A 19644-nucleotide genomic window follows, 5' to 3' on the forward strand; every position below is an offset into this window, starting at 1 on the left:
TGCAGTTGGTGATTGCCCAGCTCTCCAATCTGTCCAGGTCTCTCTGCAAGGCCTTACTGCCCTCATCCGAGTCCACAGCGTGTTCTTTCCTCCCAGATCTTAAGTCTGCACAGCTATACTGTTTTCATTTTGGCTTTGCATCAAACGTATAATCTACTGGTTAACTGTATTTCCAATGCTAATTAATGTTTTACTTTTGACTCCACTACTTACTGTAGCCAACACTGGCTCGCTCCCCTGTTGGAAAATACAGCTCAGTTACCCCAAGAATATCCAAAGTGAAGTGATAATTCCTTTAATATCAGGGGTAAAGACAAGTATTATCCATGTAACACAACAGGCAAAGCTTCAGTATTCTTTTCTGTAAAGGTCCTTCAGAGCTGGGCATATTTCAGCTGGACTTAAGGGTTTGCCAATACATCAGATATTTCATACACAGCTTTCATCACAGCTGAACTGTATCTGGGCCAACGTCTAGTTTCCTTAAGTACCTGCTACCTAAGAACTAAAAAGTGGTTGTGTATAGATCAGTCCTTCCCTGATAGGTACTTCCACCTTCCAGCAATCTACAGCTCAGCTGATTTATTGTGTATGTGACTTTTATTACGCTTACTCTGGAATGACCTAGCACACACGGGACAGGAAACGAACATCTGAACAATCCATCACCAGCAAGACAGACTAAGTCCATTATCTTATTAGCATGGAAACTGCCAAAGAACATAAAAACACAACAAGAAACATTATCCAGACACTTCCTTTTATTGGGACAATGAAACAGTTTAATGCACAAACGTTTTGTGTTAGTTGTAAATATTTCCTCTGTTTAAGCAGCATTTACAGCTCATGTACAGTTCTCAAGTCATCTCAAGATGCAAGACACTTTTGCAGTAGCAACTTCATAGATCAGTGAATGCCAACACTCCACAGCCCTGTTTAAAATAATAAAGTCCAGATGGAGTGACAGAAAGGAGACAGTACACCATTCTGTGCAGTGACTGGGATTATATTTCAAAAGTGGAAAAAAAATCAAAATTATCCAGCCATACCTCTACTTCCTTCTTAATACTTTCCTTATGCATTTCACCTCCTATCCAAAAATTACAATTACTATAATAAACAGAAAAAGGCATCTGTAGGTTTTCCTATAAAAAACAATGAACCTATACAAATAACAACCAACTATTTTTTAAATATGCATGAAAAACAGATCACTTGGTTAAAAAAAAAATCACAGATATGTTTCCTCAAGCAAAAATACCTTCAAAGTATAAATTCTTTCCAGCCTATCCCAGTTCCTATATATTGCAAATAACTGCTTTCAACAGAACAATTTCAATAAATGACCACCTTATTACAGTTATAATGCATTCCTTCTCAACTACCACATATATATCTTTTTTTTTTTTTAAAACTAAAGACAAGTAATATGAACCCCATTTATCATCCTGACGCTTCCTCTCAGCTTAAACTCCATTCCAAATACTTAGCAGGGTAAAATAAAAATCATTGAAAAGTTGACTTAAAATTAAGAATCCATATTTTTTTTTTCCCAATAGATATGTTGATGTTCAGGGTCAGGCCCTTATGCTTTGGATTCACTTCACAGTATCCTGCTGAACAGGTTTCCTGTTCAGCTTCTAAGCTGTTCTAAGTTACATGGATAAGCTTCTAAGACCCTAACCTCACTCCAGTGTCTGAAGAAATGGGTGAAGAAGTCCCACTTCATCTAAGCAAAACCACAAAGCAACTAAAACAGGCTTGTTCATACATTTATCAGCCTAGAGCACGGAGAATTTAAGCACCTTAGCAGGCTTCCACTCTGACTTTCGAATGTCAGAAGTTTAACCAGAATCACCTGCTGTGTCCCTAACCCCAAACAACTTTTTTTCCCCAGCCATTGTTCCCTTCATATCAAACAGGGACATTTATCAGAAGAGTGAAAATGAAGAGGGCCAGAACTGCTTAAACTGACAATGGGTATCTCTCTCCACCAGCTACATTGCTTAAGCCTGTTAATTTCTCCCAGAGTCCAAGTATATAACCTCTTAGTAAAAAGCACATTAATAACAATACTTCAACTGCTATTAACAATAAGATATTCGCTTTAGTGTAGTCTAAGTGCTGATTTCCTATATAGTTATTAAAAACTGTCATTTCCTATATAATTATTAAACTGTCAAAGGCAGTTTAACCAATGCTTTAATGCCGAGTATGTGTTTGCTAAATGAATCAGTGATATCTTTTATCAATATACTTCAGCTTTTGCCTCATCAGAACAACTTAGTTATGGCTTTGAAATTGCCAGAAGTTCCACTCCGCTTCCTGCCAATTTAAGTGTTATCACTTCATTAAAAAAAAAAAAAATCATATATCTAAAGCATATTGCTAGTTCTCAAGAGAACAACAAAAAAATTCCCCCTATTTCCAGACAACCTAATAGAAAATGCAAGCAGTACAGATTCTGCAATCTCCTATTTTAATGCTAATCATTTACATATTTACCTTTATAGATTTACCTTACATTCCAAAACAATTATGCTGCACTAGAATACAAGCACCTACTTTGTTCCCAGCCTGTAAGTCACAGGCTTGAGTTTATTTGAAAATTATATTTTGTATTATTAAACCAAAAATGGTTCAAAAGCTCAAAGTATAGTGGTAGGTTTTAATTTCCATCTCTCAAAATCTCTGGAGGCCCTGAGAAGGGTGATTGTTCTTGAGAAGGCACTTCAGTTCCAGCCTGTAAAATGCAAACCAGCTTCCATTCTCACATTTTTGTTCTTATAAGTTGTTGGCTTTTACTCACCATGAGAGAAAAACATAAACGTCAATGTAATAATAATATTCTTTCACATTGAAATGAAGATTACTCTACTTTACATTGATAATGATTTGAATATTTCTAGTGCCAGCAGTACCAGTGACAAAAGTGCCCAACCAAATTTAGCATTTTCATCTAAATGTACATAATTCAGTTCATTGCAAAGATGGAGTCACTATCAATTGAAAGAGGCAACAGACTATAATTATCCAATGGAGAATATTCAACAAAATACAGTTGAATCATGCTAATTATGTGGTACATAACAATTTGAATCAAACATACAGTGTTTTATTTAAACAATGATCTCTCTTTTAAAATAGTACTCTATTCCTTATAGCAGCAAACAAAAAGGCACGTAAGTATAAAACAACCCAAATGCAGATCAGGCAGAACACAAAGTTGTTTTTTTTAAACAGGCATTCTTAAAAAAAATGCTGAAATACATAGCTGTAGTTTTATTTTATAAAAAGATACAACTTACTGTCATCCTTCCTTAAGAGTTTCCTCTGCTTCATGTTATGTTTCTATCCATTTGTGCTTACTGAAAATCCCAACAGCATAAATATCTAAATATTACTATCGAATTACGTGGGGATTCTATGTGCACATATTGATTGTATTTCAGTAGTACTTGTACCATCTATTCTCTTACTAGCTGTCAGTGTTTCCTTCTAACACATAGCAGCTGTTTAGAGATATAACTTAGCACACACCATTTTTGTGCTTCAAAGTTGTTTGAGTAAGCTAGACTTCGGTTGCCATTTCAAAACTTTGGTTCATACTCCTTGTTGTTTATGCCTCCTCTTCAAGACTGATGCAAAGTCTGACTGAACACGCTGCAGTTGAATTGTTATCAGTTTCACAACTTAGAAGTTTCAGTTTAGGTGTTTAAGCTAGTAACAAGAAAAATTTCACCCATAATATCAAAAATGCATACATTAACATATGAAATACAGTAAGCAAACAGTGTTTGATATGAATTTACCTTTTAGATAACTGAATATCTGGCCAGGCATTTTGAAAAACTGCTTCCAGAAATGGTTAGACAAAGATATAAACAAATAAAAATTGAAGTTCCCGCTATAATTCAATATAAATGACTTAATACAGCACAAAATTGTCTTGATATGTTACTCTCTCATTTTCAGCAGTATTAGGAACTTCCATTTTGAAAAAAGTAGATTTCTTAGAAATTTATTTGAAGCTCATACATTCTGAGAATACTGAGAAAAACTGAGATGTTTGGGAAAAAAACTGAATGATTTCTCAGTCTGAAAACATTTCAGGGTTTGAAGGACTTTTTAAGATGAAACTTAAAAAAAGGCCTGCATGCAACAGTTACATTCCATTTTACGAAATTCTACTAAATGGCAAGTTTTGAGTTGTAAGTACATTGTGTCATTCACCATTTCTGAAATTCAGCATTCGATACCTCACTGCATTTTTAGCATTCTGGAACTATCTTGTTAGTCAGGCTCCAATGTCATCATCAGATGAAGTTGAGTATCTAAAGTGGAATTCACTATACAGTGTAAAACATTTATCCTTATAATCTGAGGAAAGACGAATTCAAAACCACAGGTTAATTCAGTACAGACTGCGCAGCTTCCTTAATAAGTGATGCAGCTTTGTCCAGTTCTTGTTCTGTTTGTTCCACAGTTATCACTACTCGAATACTAGAAAAAGAATACCAAAACATACACAGTATACTTTAATCCTTGTCTTCAGTTTTAGGCTTTTCTTTTACTTCTTTTAACTTATTAAAATTAGTATCCCCAGGGAAAAGATTATGAATTCAAATTCAAACAGACACAAGACACAAGATTAAATGAAAATAGACTACTTTCTACCATGTCCTCCATACATACAAGCAGCACAATAATTTTATTATCTTTTTACCTTCAGATGTGCAGTTCATGGAAATCCTGTCTGGTAAACAGGCAAAGATAGTGCCATGCTGATTGCTAAGATTCATGTAGTTTTGATATAGTTGTTATTTCAGGGTATTAGCATCCTGTAGCATTCACTCAAAATTCATCCTCCCCCATTCTTTACACAATCAACTATTCTATCCAGACTATTAAACAAACCCCCCAGTATGGTATGAGAAGACATAAAAGCATCACATCCCACAAAATGAAATATATTGACTTTCTACTAACCTGGGTGAAGGAAGACATTTTTCTTCTTTCTCCAGATAGCGGGCCTGAGTTAATGCAATACCACTATTCATGCACTTCAGAAAGAAACAGGAGAAAACACAGAAGGTTGATTGTACATAACAAAATACAGCAGTCAATCTGGGAGCTTCTGATGGTGTATATCCTTTTGATCACTGACTACATATAACTAACGTTTATGAGCTGGATGTCAGGATAACTAACCTTTTCCAAAGGAATTTTTTGAAGATTGTGCAAAAAACATTTTTAAGTTTAATACAGCATACACATATAAAACAGGAGAGGTTAGGCAGAGCTTTTTTAGCTTTCCTCTACAAATTATTAGATAAAATTGCTACATTAAATAGGCTATCCGAACAAATTTAAATATATTATCAAGCAAAATCAACTTCAGAGTTTGTCTGTTGTGTAGTCTTGTTTACATGCCTCCTGAAATCTAGAATACCTTTATCAACCTCAATCTCTTTATACCAGAGAGAGAAAGCCAATGTGAAGATAGAAAAAAAATTACTATATAATGAAAATACTATATAAAAATATGGGATTTTTCACACAAAGAAAAAAAGCATGTTCGCTGACTCAAACAAGCAAAACTACAGAATGCTAGGTTAAAATAAATCAGCAGAACAAACGATAACATGGATTCCTTTGAATATTATAGATGTTTCCTAAGCAACTGTTTTATTTGAAAATTTTCTTTTCTGAAGTTAAAAAGAAATATACATTTTTATCAAATGTTACAAACTTGAATATCTAAAGTGAGAAAAGATTAGAAGATGGTGTTAGCTAGGCCTATAGTCAGTGAAGAAACTGGGTTTCTTGCAGCTTTCCTGCAAGGCATTCCAACAAAAGTTACCCAACAAGTCGCTCTACCTATTTGCTTTTCAACAGGAAAAATGAATGCAATGCAACTATATATTTTAATTGCCATGGGAACACTTACATAGTCCACAACTCTCTTCAGTAACTTCACATCATTTTCTCGAGATCCACTGCTGTCTTCCAACTGTAAGTGCAATGCTGGAGAAAATGATTCTCCCACTACTTTCAAGCCAAAAATCCTAAAATGAATAATGACATCTTTAATGCACATACTAGTTGAACACGAGTTCAAAAGTTCTAGGCAGTATGTGTTCCTCTTTTTGAAGTGGAGAACGAAAAGAAAGGGATATTTCATAAAAAAAATACTACATTGCTTTGTGTAAGGAATAGCTGTTCATTAGCAAAAGTAACATTCTCTGTTCTGGTATATGCACCACAAAAATTAAACTGTATAAGGACATGCTTCCTCTTAACGTTCTTCAAAAAAGTTACACAATCCTGAAAACATTAGCTAACGTTTGAGTAAGATTATCTAAATTATAGTACTGAAACACTTTTTTTCTGATGCATCATTCATTTACTTTCCTCTAGCTGTTCTGCAGGGTTTCTGCTTATTTCCTTACCTTAGACTATTCATCATAAATTCACAATACTAATACAGGAAAAACATATGTGCACTTCAGCTTGCAAGAGGTAAAAGCAACAAAACTTACCAAGTGAGTATATTCCCTAAGGAGTTTACTAAATGTAGTTATTTGTGTAACAATAGCTAACCCCTCCATTTGCAAACGATTTAAAAATTGTGAAAGTATCCTTCCAAAGATGTAGGAGGACTGTTAGGGTTAGAGCATTTATTTTTCTAATATAAACATGCTAGTGAACTCAAGTTTTTGTTATCAAAATAAAAAACAGCAAACCTTGCTACTCACTTACATGAGATGAAGAAACAAGTTTAATTTTTGGCACAGCATTTGATTTTTATTTATTTCCTGTAGAAAAGCTTTAAAACATCTTCTGCTACTTAGTCAGAAGCTCCTCTATAAAGTAGTTATTTTAACAGAATTGTTCCCATGTCTGTATCTAGGGACAGCTGTTAATTAGTATCTTAGACTTTGACTTCTACAGTCCTGACATACCATATAATCATCCACAGAACTGAGTTACTTCCCTTCAAAAAACTATTCAGTTTAAGAGAAACACAGTATTAGCTTCTAATTACATACTAGACATCATTCTCCAATTGAAATAAACTGTCCCCCTAAAGAATAAGTGAGAAAAGATGAGGAGGAAGCAAGCTTTTATCACTTCCATTCAAACTCTGCGCACTTGCCCATACAACATGCTTCGTATTAGCTCCATATTTACTCATAGAGGCTTGCTTACAAGTTTCAAACTTAAGTTTAACCCAAAAACTACTTCTATCAATTACAGCTGTAGAAAACTGAAACTATTCAATTGATCCTACCCAATTTTTGAAGAAATCCAAGAGTTTAGCATAAGTACCTAATGAAGGTACTTAAACATTCATGTGAAGTATTATTTTTTTTTCTGAATCTATGGTAAATTAAACAAATATTTGAGAATCTAATTGCATGCACACTATAACTTTTCTGAAATCAGAGTTCAATTTTCCATAAAAATACTGGAAAAGTAAAGATTTCAAAAAGAACAATTTCCACACACAAAAAGAGTCTCCGTTTGAAGTAACAAAGGAACAGAAGTAGTCTCCTGAACTCCAACACTCCTTTTAAGGCTAGTTCTGTATTAGTAAATTAAATATGTCTTGGACCATTTGCTGGCCCTGAGGCCAATGGGTAGGGAATGACTCACATACATACTTTTAAAAGTCTGAGTCTCCAACTCAGGGTGGCCACATCCCAACTGCCTATTGGGAATGTTTCCTGGCTCATACTAACTCCTGAACCGCATCCAGGAGTCATTTCAAAGAGGGCTGTTCAGCCTGGGCCAAATCCATGCCACAGACCATTCTAACAATGTAACGGAAAAGACAAGCATGTTCCAGTGATCAGGGATGCCTCCTGACATTAATGCATTGGTATGTATGTAACCTCAGCAAGCTCTCCCAGAGGGCGTACCTCAAGACTCTCTGCAGCTCAGCCTAATGGCTGAGCTGCAAAACTGAATGGCAAGTCCAAGCTCTGCGCTGTAGGGAAGTCTCCATGAAAAGTCTGTCCTAGAGCTGAAAGCCAAACATTTCTGTCGGTTTTGCTAAGAGAAAACTTATATTGAGTCTCACTAAAAAAAAAAGTCAAGTGTCTCCAGAAGGGGAAATCTTAAAAAAAAAAAATAAAAAAAAAATCTGCTTTTCCCCAGTAAAACCTTGCTTCATTGAAAAATTCTCAGCCAGCTCTAAGATACACCGTAAGTAATAAACTATTTAAGGTATACTAATTACTAATGTCACACTTTTTCAACAAGCAAAAAACTCTGTCCCCATTCCATCCCAACTCCCTGCAGAGCTTCTTCAAATCCATATTATCTAAGATTACTTAGAAAGTAAGGATTATTTCTGCTGTATGTTAGCATCCCATCTCCTACAGCACTCTCTTATGCTATACAAAACACCATAGACAATAAGAAAGTAATTCAATGAGGGATTCAGAAGAGTTCTTACATTTCTTCCACAAACAAGTACTTGGCTTACACCCACCCACAAGAAGCAAAACCAGTCATTCTTTTAGCTTACAACACTAATGATTTTCCTCCCATTGTCCATTCAAAGACCAACATTTTTTGGAACATTAACCATGCACTGGTCCTTATACAAGGAGTCCAACATTTTAAAGGCTAGTTACACTTTGGTTAAAAAAAGTTTGTTTTTAATTTACTATTATCATTGTATTTGTTCTGTTATGAGAAAGGAGAAGAGCTACACATTATTTTTCTCTTTCGTTGTGTACTATTCTACTGTCCCTCTGTTAAACCAACAGTTAGCTCCACGCTGTCACAGGAAGAACACAAAGAACTGGAATCAAGCAGTAGCCATGGTTAGGCAGGGGAGATGAATGTATTTAATATAACAGCTTGACAACAAAGAAGCAGAATTCCTCTCTTAAAACTTTACCTCGCCTTTGAATTGTTGCACTTTTTTCTAGCATGGTTATTAAAAAAAATATGCAAGATCCTGCAAATATTAGGTCAAGTCTTCCCTCTGATATTGTTTTACACATTTATTGTTACCTGCTAAAGGGCTATACAAGTACCTAGTATTATTAACTCCTACAAGTTCTTTCCTAGTATGACTGAGAACAAACTTCCTTAGCTATTTTTTTTTCTGAACCTATTACCCCACTATTTTTCATAATACAAGTCTTATTAGCAGACACTTCGGCATTTTGCCTACTTATTATTTTTGACTATACTACTATACTGATCACTTACAGAATTTAAGTGAAAAGGTAGAATAAAACACAGGATAAAAGTGTCAGCCATGTCTTAACCGCCACTGTTTTGCAGCAGATATTCACAACTAAAAGGTTGATAAATTCTAGTTGTGTGTCTTTTCTTTCTGTATTTTAAAAATATTTACAATTACCACCTCAGAATAACAGGTAGAGAAAAACAGTTACTCTCCTTTTAGCTCAGTGACAACATTCTATTACTAGCAAAGAAGACACACTAATAGTTCTCGAGTGCCTGCAAAATATTTCAAGCATAAGAGCATCTGGGATTCTTTGACTTCAAAGCGTAAGCATTTTAGACCCACGTTGAAACAAAACACAGCAAAAAGACTACCGGGATTATTTTATTGCAGGATTATTCCAAAGAAGTTGAATGCAAGTGAAGTTCTAACATAAAACACGGGGTGGCCAGCAAACTGCTATCAGAATAGAGATGTACAACAGGCAACTTGTACAGAATAAATTACCAACACTAAAAATAAATGAATAAAACCAGGTAGTATAATTAATAACAGATTTTTTTTACTGCATTTTTCTTAATTTCTGTAATACGTAAAAGAAAATTTTAAGAAAAGTAATGGTTAAATACTAAATAAAGCAATGACTCTGTACATCTTTTAAAACAGATCAGTCTTAAAGATAATTTTAAAGAGAATCCTTATTTTTCAGATAAATTCTAGCAGTTTTCTGTATCCCTCCCGAATAATCAACACTTTGCTACTGTTTAGCATTCAAGTCTTATATGTAAGAACAATATTGTATTAAAGTTGATTGCAAGGCATTTTGAGTCATCTGAAAGTGTATCTGCTAAGCTACAACACAAACTACCATCATGACAAATTCTTGTACTTAAGTTGTTCCTTCAGTATGCTTCAAAACTTTGTACTATTGAGAGCTATCTCCTAAAGACTACAAGTCTTAGGGCTTGTAAATGTCTCCACAAGAAATAAAGTATAATCTCTTTTCAATACTTGTAAATGGATTTTAAGAACTTGGAATCTTGATTTTAGTATCGTAATAGAGAGAGCTGGAAAAGGAAGACTTTCTTCCTTTAATGGACATATAATTTAAGTGTAATAATCCCAGTCTAAACATCTGTAAAATCAGAAAGAGTTTTGGGCAAGGAAAGATCTTTAAAATTGGCATTATAAAGGCACAAATCAACAACAACACTGCTCCCTTTCACTATATCACTACTCAAACCAAAAACAAATAATACACTTACCCCTGTAAAGCCTTGTGCATATGTTCACATTTAGCCCGGAGAGTCTGAAAAATGTCTAGACAAAAAAAAAAAATAAATCTTGTTTCTACTTTACATTTCTTTAAGTCAAATATTAAAAAATAGGGAAAGAAAATTAAAATATGATTTTTATACTCTCTCTACATACACACACTATATATATAATGTATATATGCATACATAAAAATACTAATTTTCTTCACTGCTCTTCATAATGTTCCTTATTCCCATTTCTGCAAGGAAGTGGCAGGCTTTTAAGACCTAACAAATGCATCACTTTCCATTACCTCATTAATTCAAATGTACTGGTTCATGATCATATGAAAAGCATGACACAAGACCTGGTAAATGGGACTGAAATGGTAGATCTAAATTATTTATAAATTTATCTATAAAATACCTACAGCCACGAAGACTCTACTCCTTATCCTTTCATCAGCTCATTGTAGACTCTTAAACAGGAAATTTTGGCTCATGGATCTATAAACCTTGTTTCTTTTCCTTGCAAGAGGCTGATCATCTACTACAGCTAACTTTCTTTTTCTTGTTTTGTTTAACTTACAAAGATTAGGTGTGGACTACACAGACTACCGAGTGGTTTTTATTTGGAACAAAATAAATACCACATCTCTCTGCACATCTCCAACCTATTTATGGTAACAAAAGGTTAAAAACAAACACAACAAGACTTGGCCAATTTTGTCTTTATCATATATCTCACCCCCCAAAAAAATCATTCTTAGCTTCTACGAACAAGGGCAATTCTCCAACTCATACAGCAGGAACTACTTCCTGACAGCTTCATTCAAATGCCCCATACTTCGTGCTGCCACAATCACAGGTGTTCACAACATGTTCCTGCTGGGGATACTTGCTTGGATGCTCACTTGGAGGAGAAAAGAAATTATGGAGTAGAAATTGAAAGGAATGGGTTATTCCATCCTGAGGAAATACATTTCCATCCCTTTCTCCGCAACATTCCCTTTCTTCATTTGTGTTAAAGGTATTTATGTACAAGGAAGAAGCCTATTACAAGTCCATAAGGCAGAAAATAAACTTATTTGGTCATCAGTGATTATGATCTCTTTCCCTTCTGACCACAAAAATTCACTTATTTTTAAAGAAGGAAAGAGGAAGAAACACCAAAGATGTCAGAAAGAAAACTAGGATGGGAAATAATATAAAGTAAAAACTATTCATATAAAATGAATTATTTGTAAAGTTGAGAGGACATACAAAAGTAAAAGGGTGAGAAATCAAACAAGGAAGTATGAGTTGTGAGCTTTGGGTGAAGAAAGATTCAAGAATAACATTTTCTTGACTTAAATACCTGGATTATCTTCCATAATATTTAGAGCCTCAATAGCAGCAGCAGCTAACAAAGGAGGTAGAGATGCAGAAAAGCAATAGCCTTGACCAGACAATCGCTATGGAAAAAAAAAACAAAACACTTTTTCGTTTACAACAGTATAGACAATGTTTTAAAAGTTAGTTTACTCATACTTAAACAACCTGTTCTCCACAGATATAGGTTCACGGAAGTATTGAAAAATAGATCTTCCATGCATCTGCAATGTTTCATAGAACTAGAAAGCCCCTACATGGAATCAAATGTTGCATATCATAATACTCCCTGCAAATAGATACCAATTAGTAATTCATTTTTATATAACTGATCATATAAAAACAATCATATAAAAACAAGACCTGACTTACCTGATGGTCAATAATAAAAGATCTGCCACAGCAAAATCCTCCAATAGAAGCCAGTGAATTTTCCATGTTTGCACTAATAAGATCTATATCATCAATCTGCAAATTAAATTAACAAGTTATTAAGAGAAGCCTTTGATTACATCAAGACTATATGTAAGATAAAACTATCAAGTATGCATCTTGTTTTGTATTATCATGAATACTAGAAAAGGTCCATCACACACAAAAATGAAGCTTCAATTGAAATAATATTAAAGAATCATAGAATGGTTTGGGTTGGAAGGGACCTGAAAGGTAACCTAGTTCCAACCCCCCTGCCATAGGACTCTAAAAATTAAGTTTTATATATCTATATATAATTTACACAGGATTATTCTTTTCTAGGCACGTGCAAAACATGAACAGGAAAACAAAAAGACTATACAAAAATCAGTGACAATTCCTCAAAGCATTCAGTGTGAGATTGTCCTTTAATAATGTTAAGTAGACCCACTGCAGTCAGTAAGAGTTAAAACTCAAGTGAAAAAAATCCGGTTAAATCAGAGTTTGAATATTCAAAGGTGTATGCATGATATTTTTAAGTGTATGGAGCTGGAAAATAGTGCAACCATTATCTGACCATCCAAAAAAATGATAAAATTATAAAAATTGTAGATTTTTTTTTTTTTTAATATTCCTCACTAAATATTAAAAAAATACTTCAAGTAAGCAGGAGCAGGGAAAAGTACAGAGATCTGAATGCTTTAAGACTGATAACTTGAAAAACACAAAAGTATGTTGATGATTTTGTCATCCACTAGTAAATATTTTAAAGGAATCAGTTGTGCAATTTGTTTCTGCACACACCTTTTTTGTAACAGGAACAGCAGACAAAAAGACGGCACTTACATTTATTCCAAAGTGTTCAGTAATTCCTCTCCCATGTTCTCCAAGGACTCCAAAGGAAAGGCTCTCTTCCAAAAAGATTCTAACTTTGTATTTATACTTCAATTTTATCTAAAACAGTGCAAATGATATAAAATAAAGTTCACCCCAATCAGAATTTGGTCACAAAATGGGTAGGGGAGACAAGGTAAAGAAGGACAAGTACAATAACTTGGATACTGCAAAAATATCAGCTCTAGAGTTCTGTTCTATCATTAAAGACATTTAAAGTGTCTTCAAAATCGTTTCAACATTTAACATGAATCATAGAATATCCCGAGTTGGAAGGGACCCATAAGGATCATCAAGTCCAACTCCTGGCACCACACAGGTCTACCCAAAAGTTTAGACCATGTGACTAAGTGCACAGTCCAATCGCTTTTTAAATTCACACAGGCTTGGTGTGGCGATTACTTCACTGGGGAGCCTATTCCAGTGTGCAACCACCCTCTCGGTGAAGAACCTCTTCCTGATGTCAAGCCTAAATTTCCCCTGCATCAGCTTAACACCATTCCTGCGGGTCCTATCACTGGTGTTTACAGAGAATAGGTCACCTGCCTCTCCACTCCCCCTCACAAGGAAGTTGTAGACCGTGATGAGGTCCCCCCTCAGCCTCTTCTCCAGGCTGAATAGGCCCAGTGCCCTCAGCTGCTCCTCATACGTCTTCCCCTCTAGGCCCTTCACCATCTTTGTCGTCCTCCTCTGGACACTCCCCAACAGTTTAATGTCCTTCTTGTATTGTGGTGCCCAGAACTGCACACAGTACTTGAGGTGAGGTTGCACCAGCACAGAGTAGAGCGGGACAGTCACCTCCCTCGACCAACTAGCGATGCTGTGCTTGATGCACCCCAGGATACGGTTGGCCCTCCTGGCTGCCTGGGCACACTGCTGGCTCATATTCAACTTGCTGGCAACCACAACCCCCAGATCCTTCTCTGCAGGGCTTCCCTCCAGTGTCTCGTCACCCGGTCGGTACATATAGCCAGGGCTGCCCTGTCCCAGGTGCAGGACCCAGCACTTGCTCTTGTTAAACTTCATGCAGTTGGCGATCGCCCAGCTCTCCAATCTGTCCAGATCTCTCTGCAAGGCCTTTCCACCCTCATGTGAGTCCACAACTCCTCAAAGTTTGGTGTCATCAGCAAATTTGCTCAGAACACCTTCTACTCCTACATCCAAATAATTTACAAAAACACTGAAGAGGACTGGCCCTAAAATGGAGCCTTGAGGGACCACACTAGTGACCATCCGCCAGCCAGACCTGGTCTCATTTACCACAACCCTTTGAGCCCTGCCCACCAGCCAATTGTTCACCCATCGTATGATGTTTTTGTTAAGTTGTACACTGGACACTTTGTCCAGTAGGATCCTATGGGAAACCGTGTCAAAAGCTTTGCTGAAGTCCAAAAAGAGTACATCAGCTGGTTTCCCTTGATCGACTAGACGGGTGATCTTGTCATAAAAGGAAATCAAGTTTGTTAGGCAGGACCTACCCCTCATGAACCCATGTTGGCTGGGACCAATGACCACATTGTCCCCCAAGTGCACTTCAGTAACTTCAAGGATCATCTTCTCCATGATTTTCCAGGCACTGACACGAGACTGACAGGCCTGTAGTTTCAAGGGCCTTCTTTCTTACGCTTCTTGAAAATTGGCACAACATTTGCTAGCTTCCAGTCTACTGGGACCTCTCCATATTCCCAAGAACATTGAAAAATAATTGAGAAAGGTCCCACAATGACATCAGCCAGCTCCTTAAGCACCCTGGGATGAATCCCATCCGGACCCATGGACTTGTATGGATCCAGGCAGAGCAACAAATCCTGCACACATTCAGGGCTTGGTGCAAGTTTGTCATTCCCACCGTCATGGTCCTCCAGCTCAGGGTACCCTGGGTCCCGAAGCCCATCATCAGTGTTGAAGATAAAGGTGAAGAAGGCATTAAACGTCTTCGCTTTGCTTATGTCATTCATTGTCTGTGAGGAGACCTTCCCCATTAAGTAGCAGACCTATGTTTTCTTTGGTTCTCCTTTTTCTGTTTACACATATAAAAAAAAAAAACAAAAAACTTTTTTGTTGCCTCCCACAAACATGGCCAGCTTCAACTCTAGTTGGGCTTTGGCCACACAAATTTTCTCCCTACAAACACAAACAGCATCCCTGTATTCCTTCCTCATCGCCTGACCCTCCTTCCAGCAGCCATACACTTTCTTTTGCCTAAATTCCTGTAGAAGATCCCTGGTCAGCCAGGGTGGCCTTCTGTCCTGCCTGCCTGACTTCCGATGTTTTGGAATTGCCTGATCCTGTGCTTTTGGGAGGCAGTGCTTAAAGACTGACCAGCACTGATGGATGCCAATGCCTTCAAAACCAGTTTCCTGACTAGTTCCCTGAGGAGCCTGAAGTCTGCTTTCCCCATACCCAGAGCTGAAGTTTTGGTGGCAGTTTTCCTTGATTTAGAATCCACATTTCACAAACATTTCAAAAAGCAAGAAGGTAAAAAAAAACAAACAAGTATGCTGGGGTCATCAATGTTGGCATAACAATACAATATTACTATTTCATTAGTCACAGATATTCATATCCAGAGTTTAAAAGGCTACTTACTAATTCTGGAAGAGGGCAAACGTCTCCTGTATTCATATACAATCCTTCCACCACAATAAACCTTCGAGTCACACGGGCCTTGCGAGGATTCTTTGGAGAAAGATATGGTTTCAGTTTGTATCAATACTTACTAGCAAGGGAAAATCTGACATTTTTTTGGTAGGAAAGGAAGGTAATGGAAAAGAAAATAAAGTCACCTTTTCAAGTAACCATTTACTTTAAATTAAACTTAGCATTTATCATGTGCAACAAAAGCTGAAATGCCTCATTGGACTATTTTTTTTTTTATTTATTTTGTAATATTTTTGAAGCTTTTAACTCATACGCAAGATTTTAAAATGCCCTGTTTTGTAGCAAACCATAATCAATCCATTATGTACAAAATCAAATCTTCATGCATAAAATGCAAACCATACAACTACAGAACTAGTTCTGCAAATCTTGGTCTCTATTATACTCAGGCCAGCTAGATATGTTTCCTCAGTGTATTTAGAAGGCTTTTCAGCAACTGGTTTGTGCACCCACATTCTCAAGGCAAGCACAATCCTCTTGCGTCTTTACAGAGCACAATCCAGAAGTATTCATAACATTCAAGACAGTCTCCTAGCTTGATCTCTGGATGATATAGGCTGTAAGAACATCTTGCACTGGTTAGTTTAAACTTCAATCACTTGAGTTTTGTTGTTTTAAAATACCATTCGCCTATTATTTGCTTTAATAGCCTTGATCAGAAGATATCATTAAGATTTAAGTCATACTTCTTTCTCTTTTCAGTTCTTGTAAAACGATTCAGAGAACAATCTATTCAACTTTTCTGAGTTGTAGGCACCAAAATGAGGCACAGTTCACTCAAAAAGTTGGACCAGCTCTAGTGGTAAGATCCACTCCTTCCTTGTCAGTATGTCTTGACTAAACACATATGGTCTACATTAAACTCTTGGCCACCAACTTTATGTTCACGTTCAGCTAACTACATTAAGAAACTTTAACCACGTAGCTAAATCAAAGCACTCTGCTCTAACAAACCAAATGTGTTACACAAACATATTACATCATTACTTCGTCAACCACAGCCATAAACTCACCTAAAAATTATCTGACAAAATACATTTTCCATAAAGGGAAAAAGTTGACTAGTATATTATCTACAAATTTGCTATTCATCAGATCCATTCCTGACTTAAGACTGATGTTAAATTGATATATAATAATAATCCAGTTTATCTACTTGACTTTTTCTAAGTAGCACAAAATCAGCTTTATTCCAACTGTAACTTCCCAGCATTCTGTGAATGAGGTACATGATGTTGATAATTCATCTAATTCTTTTGAGTGGATCGTCTGCACTTGCTGATCCTGATTTCAGTGGCTTCTTTTGAGCATCCTTTCATACTACGTGGCTCCACCACCGATGCTTGTGAACTCACTTCCAATCATTACACTGATAAATGCCATAATAATGTCAATCTTAATTATACAAGCAACATTAAATGCTCAGTTGAGATTTACAGAAACCAAATCATGGCCTATAAGTATTGGGCCAAATCAGTTACATAATACTGTAAAAAAAAATAAAAATGTTGGCATGGAGTGGACACAATGTACAAGTATTTTTTCAAGGAACTGTACCTTTTGATCTTCAATCTCCTGCTCCTTCAAGAGTCGTTCAAGGTCAGCCATATCATTATGCTTAAATAACTTGATGTTACTACGAGATGCTTGTAAACCCTTCTGAATAGCAAAGCAGGCAGCTTCATCTCTGTAAATACAGCAAGGTCTTCTAAGTTTACACTTGTTTTAACTTTTATTCAAAGAAGGAAGGTGACAATTAGGACTGTTCTGGTCTGGGCAGATGTCTGTACTTAGGTATATTAAAACAAGATTTATCAAAGAATCATAAATTTTATTTACACTTTGAACACTCATTTCTAAAGTTTTGCAACTTTCTTGCTGACTACAACCATTAAAAGCAAGCAAACATTTTTTATTTTAAGTGTACACTGGTTCTTTTGTCTGTACATGATAGCAATTCATTTCAGCACTGCATTCCATAGACTAGGTACAACACCCCAGTAATCATCCCTGAAGCACTCATTCCATTCACTCTGAATCTTAGAAGAAAAACATGAAGATGTGCGTATAACATTTATAGTGGTGTTCTGAGGATCTAAAACCTGCTTTTTAATATAGCTTGGAAATTACTATCTTAGAGGCTATTCACCATTTCTAAGTGCTGGAAAAGCAAATCTCTGGGTATGATGGAGTATGTCATTTCACAGCTGAATAAATCCATTAATCTTTCAAAAGTGGCAACTAAATCAAGCCTTCTGCACATGATTAAACCAATAGCTTCAAACAAGTTGATTTTAAATAAGGTGAGAAGATCTTTTCTCACTAAGAAGCTGAAACAGTACAAATAACTTAACTACAGGCTTACACCAACACTTTGAATAGTATCTGATTCTGGTCATTCATCTCAGAAAAAGCTGACCCAGAAAACCAAAAATAAAGGATAACTGAAGTGGTATAAAAGAAGGCATATAGGCTACAAACCTTACGCTTCAAAAGAGAAGCGACTTAAGAAGAATTACAGACAAATCCAAAAGTATATCAACAGTACAGAAGTGTCTGCTTGTTCCCTAAAAATCAAATGCATCAATTGAAACTACTAGGTGTTATACTCAAATACAGTTATTCATAAAGAGTTCAATTTAAACCATGAAATTACATGTAACAGGAGTATTTTTACTATTACAGATTTAGACAGGTACAAAAAGAATAGGAAAAACAAACAAAAAACATCAGCTACTTCTGAATCCAAATCCTTCTCTTTGGTTCATAAAGTTTTGAATATTGCTATATTCTTTCTCCTGTTTCTTTACTCTTTCAGATATAAATCATGACTGGCTACTTTTAGGGACTGGATACTGGGCCTGCTGAATCTTTGGTTTGACCCTGTATAGATGTTCTTTTGTTACATTAATATATACACCAATCTTTAACCAACCAATCCACTGCAAATATGCATGGCAGAACAACTGCCTTACTATCAGTGTAAAAAGCCAGCAGTAAATAGGGGAACAGCAAATATGACAGTCCATTTTCTTAGGAAAAAGTCTAGATATCAGACTTAGTCCTTGCATAAACAAGTACATCATCTTTCTTTGTTTGGATGGGATTTTTTTGCGTTAAGCTGAGTGTCCAGGTCTGCTTTTCCTTGATAAAAACGATAACTTATTTGTCATGGAATATTTTGCAAAGAAAGAACATTTGAGATTTGTACACTAAAATAATTGATAAAAAACAGCATTGTTTTATAAACCATTAAATGAATTTGACTTACAATAATAAAAGAAAAACTGAAAGGAAAATTCTTAAATCTGCAATTTTCCAAAGAGAAAGCAGTACTTACACAAACACTATGTCCCCTCTTTTTGAATATGCAGGAATAGCACTGGCAATTGTTGCAAAACCATATGAGTATATAATAGCTTCCTCTGTCCTCATGAATTTTGCTAGTCGGTCTTCTAATTCTAGGTGCACATCTGTTTGAGAGAAAAATTATGAAGTTGAAAGCAGTTAAACTGACTTGAGATCAGGAAAACTAACTAAACTAAGACTAACTTGCTAAGAGCAACCTAATTAATTAAATAATTGTTCATTTTTAGGAAGAGAGTTAAAACAATAGCCTCCTAAAAAACAAGCTACAATTAATACAGCCTTACTTAAACTGACAAGTAACCCAATATTAATCAGAAACTTTCATAGATTAGAAAAATATTTAAGTAATGTCTTTCTCTTGTACTCTTATGCAGTGGAAATTAAGATCTGCTTGTGATTAGACCACAAGTAAATGATGCAGGGTTCCTGGCCTGTAACTAGGGAGCAACATTACTTCAATCAGACAAT

General features: G+C 35.8%; 1 protein-coding gene across 1 annotated transcript in view; it reads right to left on the bottom strand.

The window, feature by feature from the left end:
* Positions 1-743: 743 nt before the first annotated feature.
* The window catches only part of SPTLC1 (serine palmitoyltransferase long chain base subunit 1), a 35451-nt gene continuing 16550 nt past the window's right edge, over positions 744-19644 (bottom strand). The window contains exons 6-15 of the mRNA XM_068666459.1: positions 19148-19280; positions 17365-17494; positions 15736-15825; positions 13099-13206; positions 12211-12306; positions 11825-11921; positions 10477-10531; positions 5951-6068; positions 4990-5063; positions 744-4503 (exon numbers count right to left, since the gene is read on the bottom strand). Coding sequence (XP_068522560.1) covers positions 4410-4503; positions 4990-5063; positions 5951-6068; positions 10477-10531; positions 11825-11921; positions 12211-12306; positions 13099-13206; positions 15736-15825; positions 17365-17494; positions 19148-19280 — 995 coding nt within the window. The 3' untranslated portion in view covers positions 744-4409. The remainder of the gene's footprint in view (positions 4504-4989; positions 5064-5950; positions 6069-10476; positions 10532-11824; positions 11922-12210; positions 12307-13098; positions 13207-15735; positions 15826-17364; positions 17495-19147; positions 19281-19644) is intronic.

The sequence above is a fragment of the Anas acuta genome, chromosome Z (assembly GCF_963932015.1).
Source record: "Anas acuta chromosome Z, bAnaAcu1.1, whole genome shotgun sequence".
In the NCBI taxonomy this organism is placed as follows: domain Eukaryota; kingdom Metazoa; phylum Chordata; class Aves; order Anseriformes; family Anatidae; genus Anas; species Anas acuta.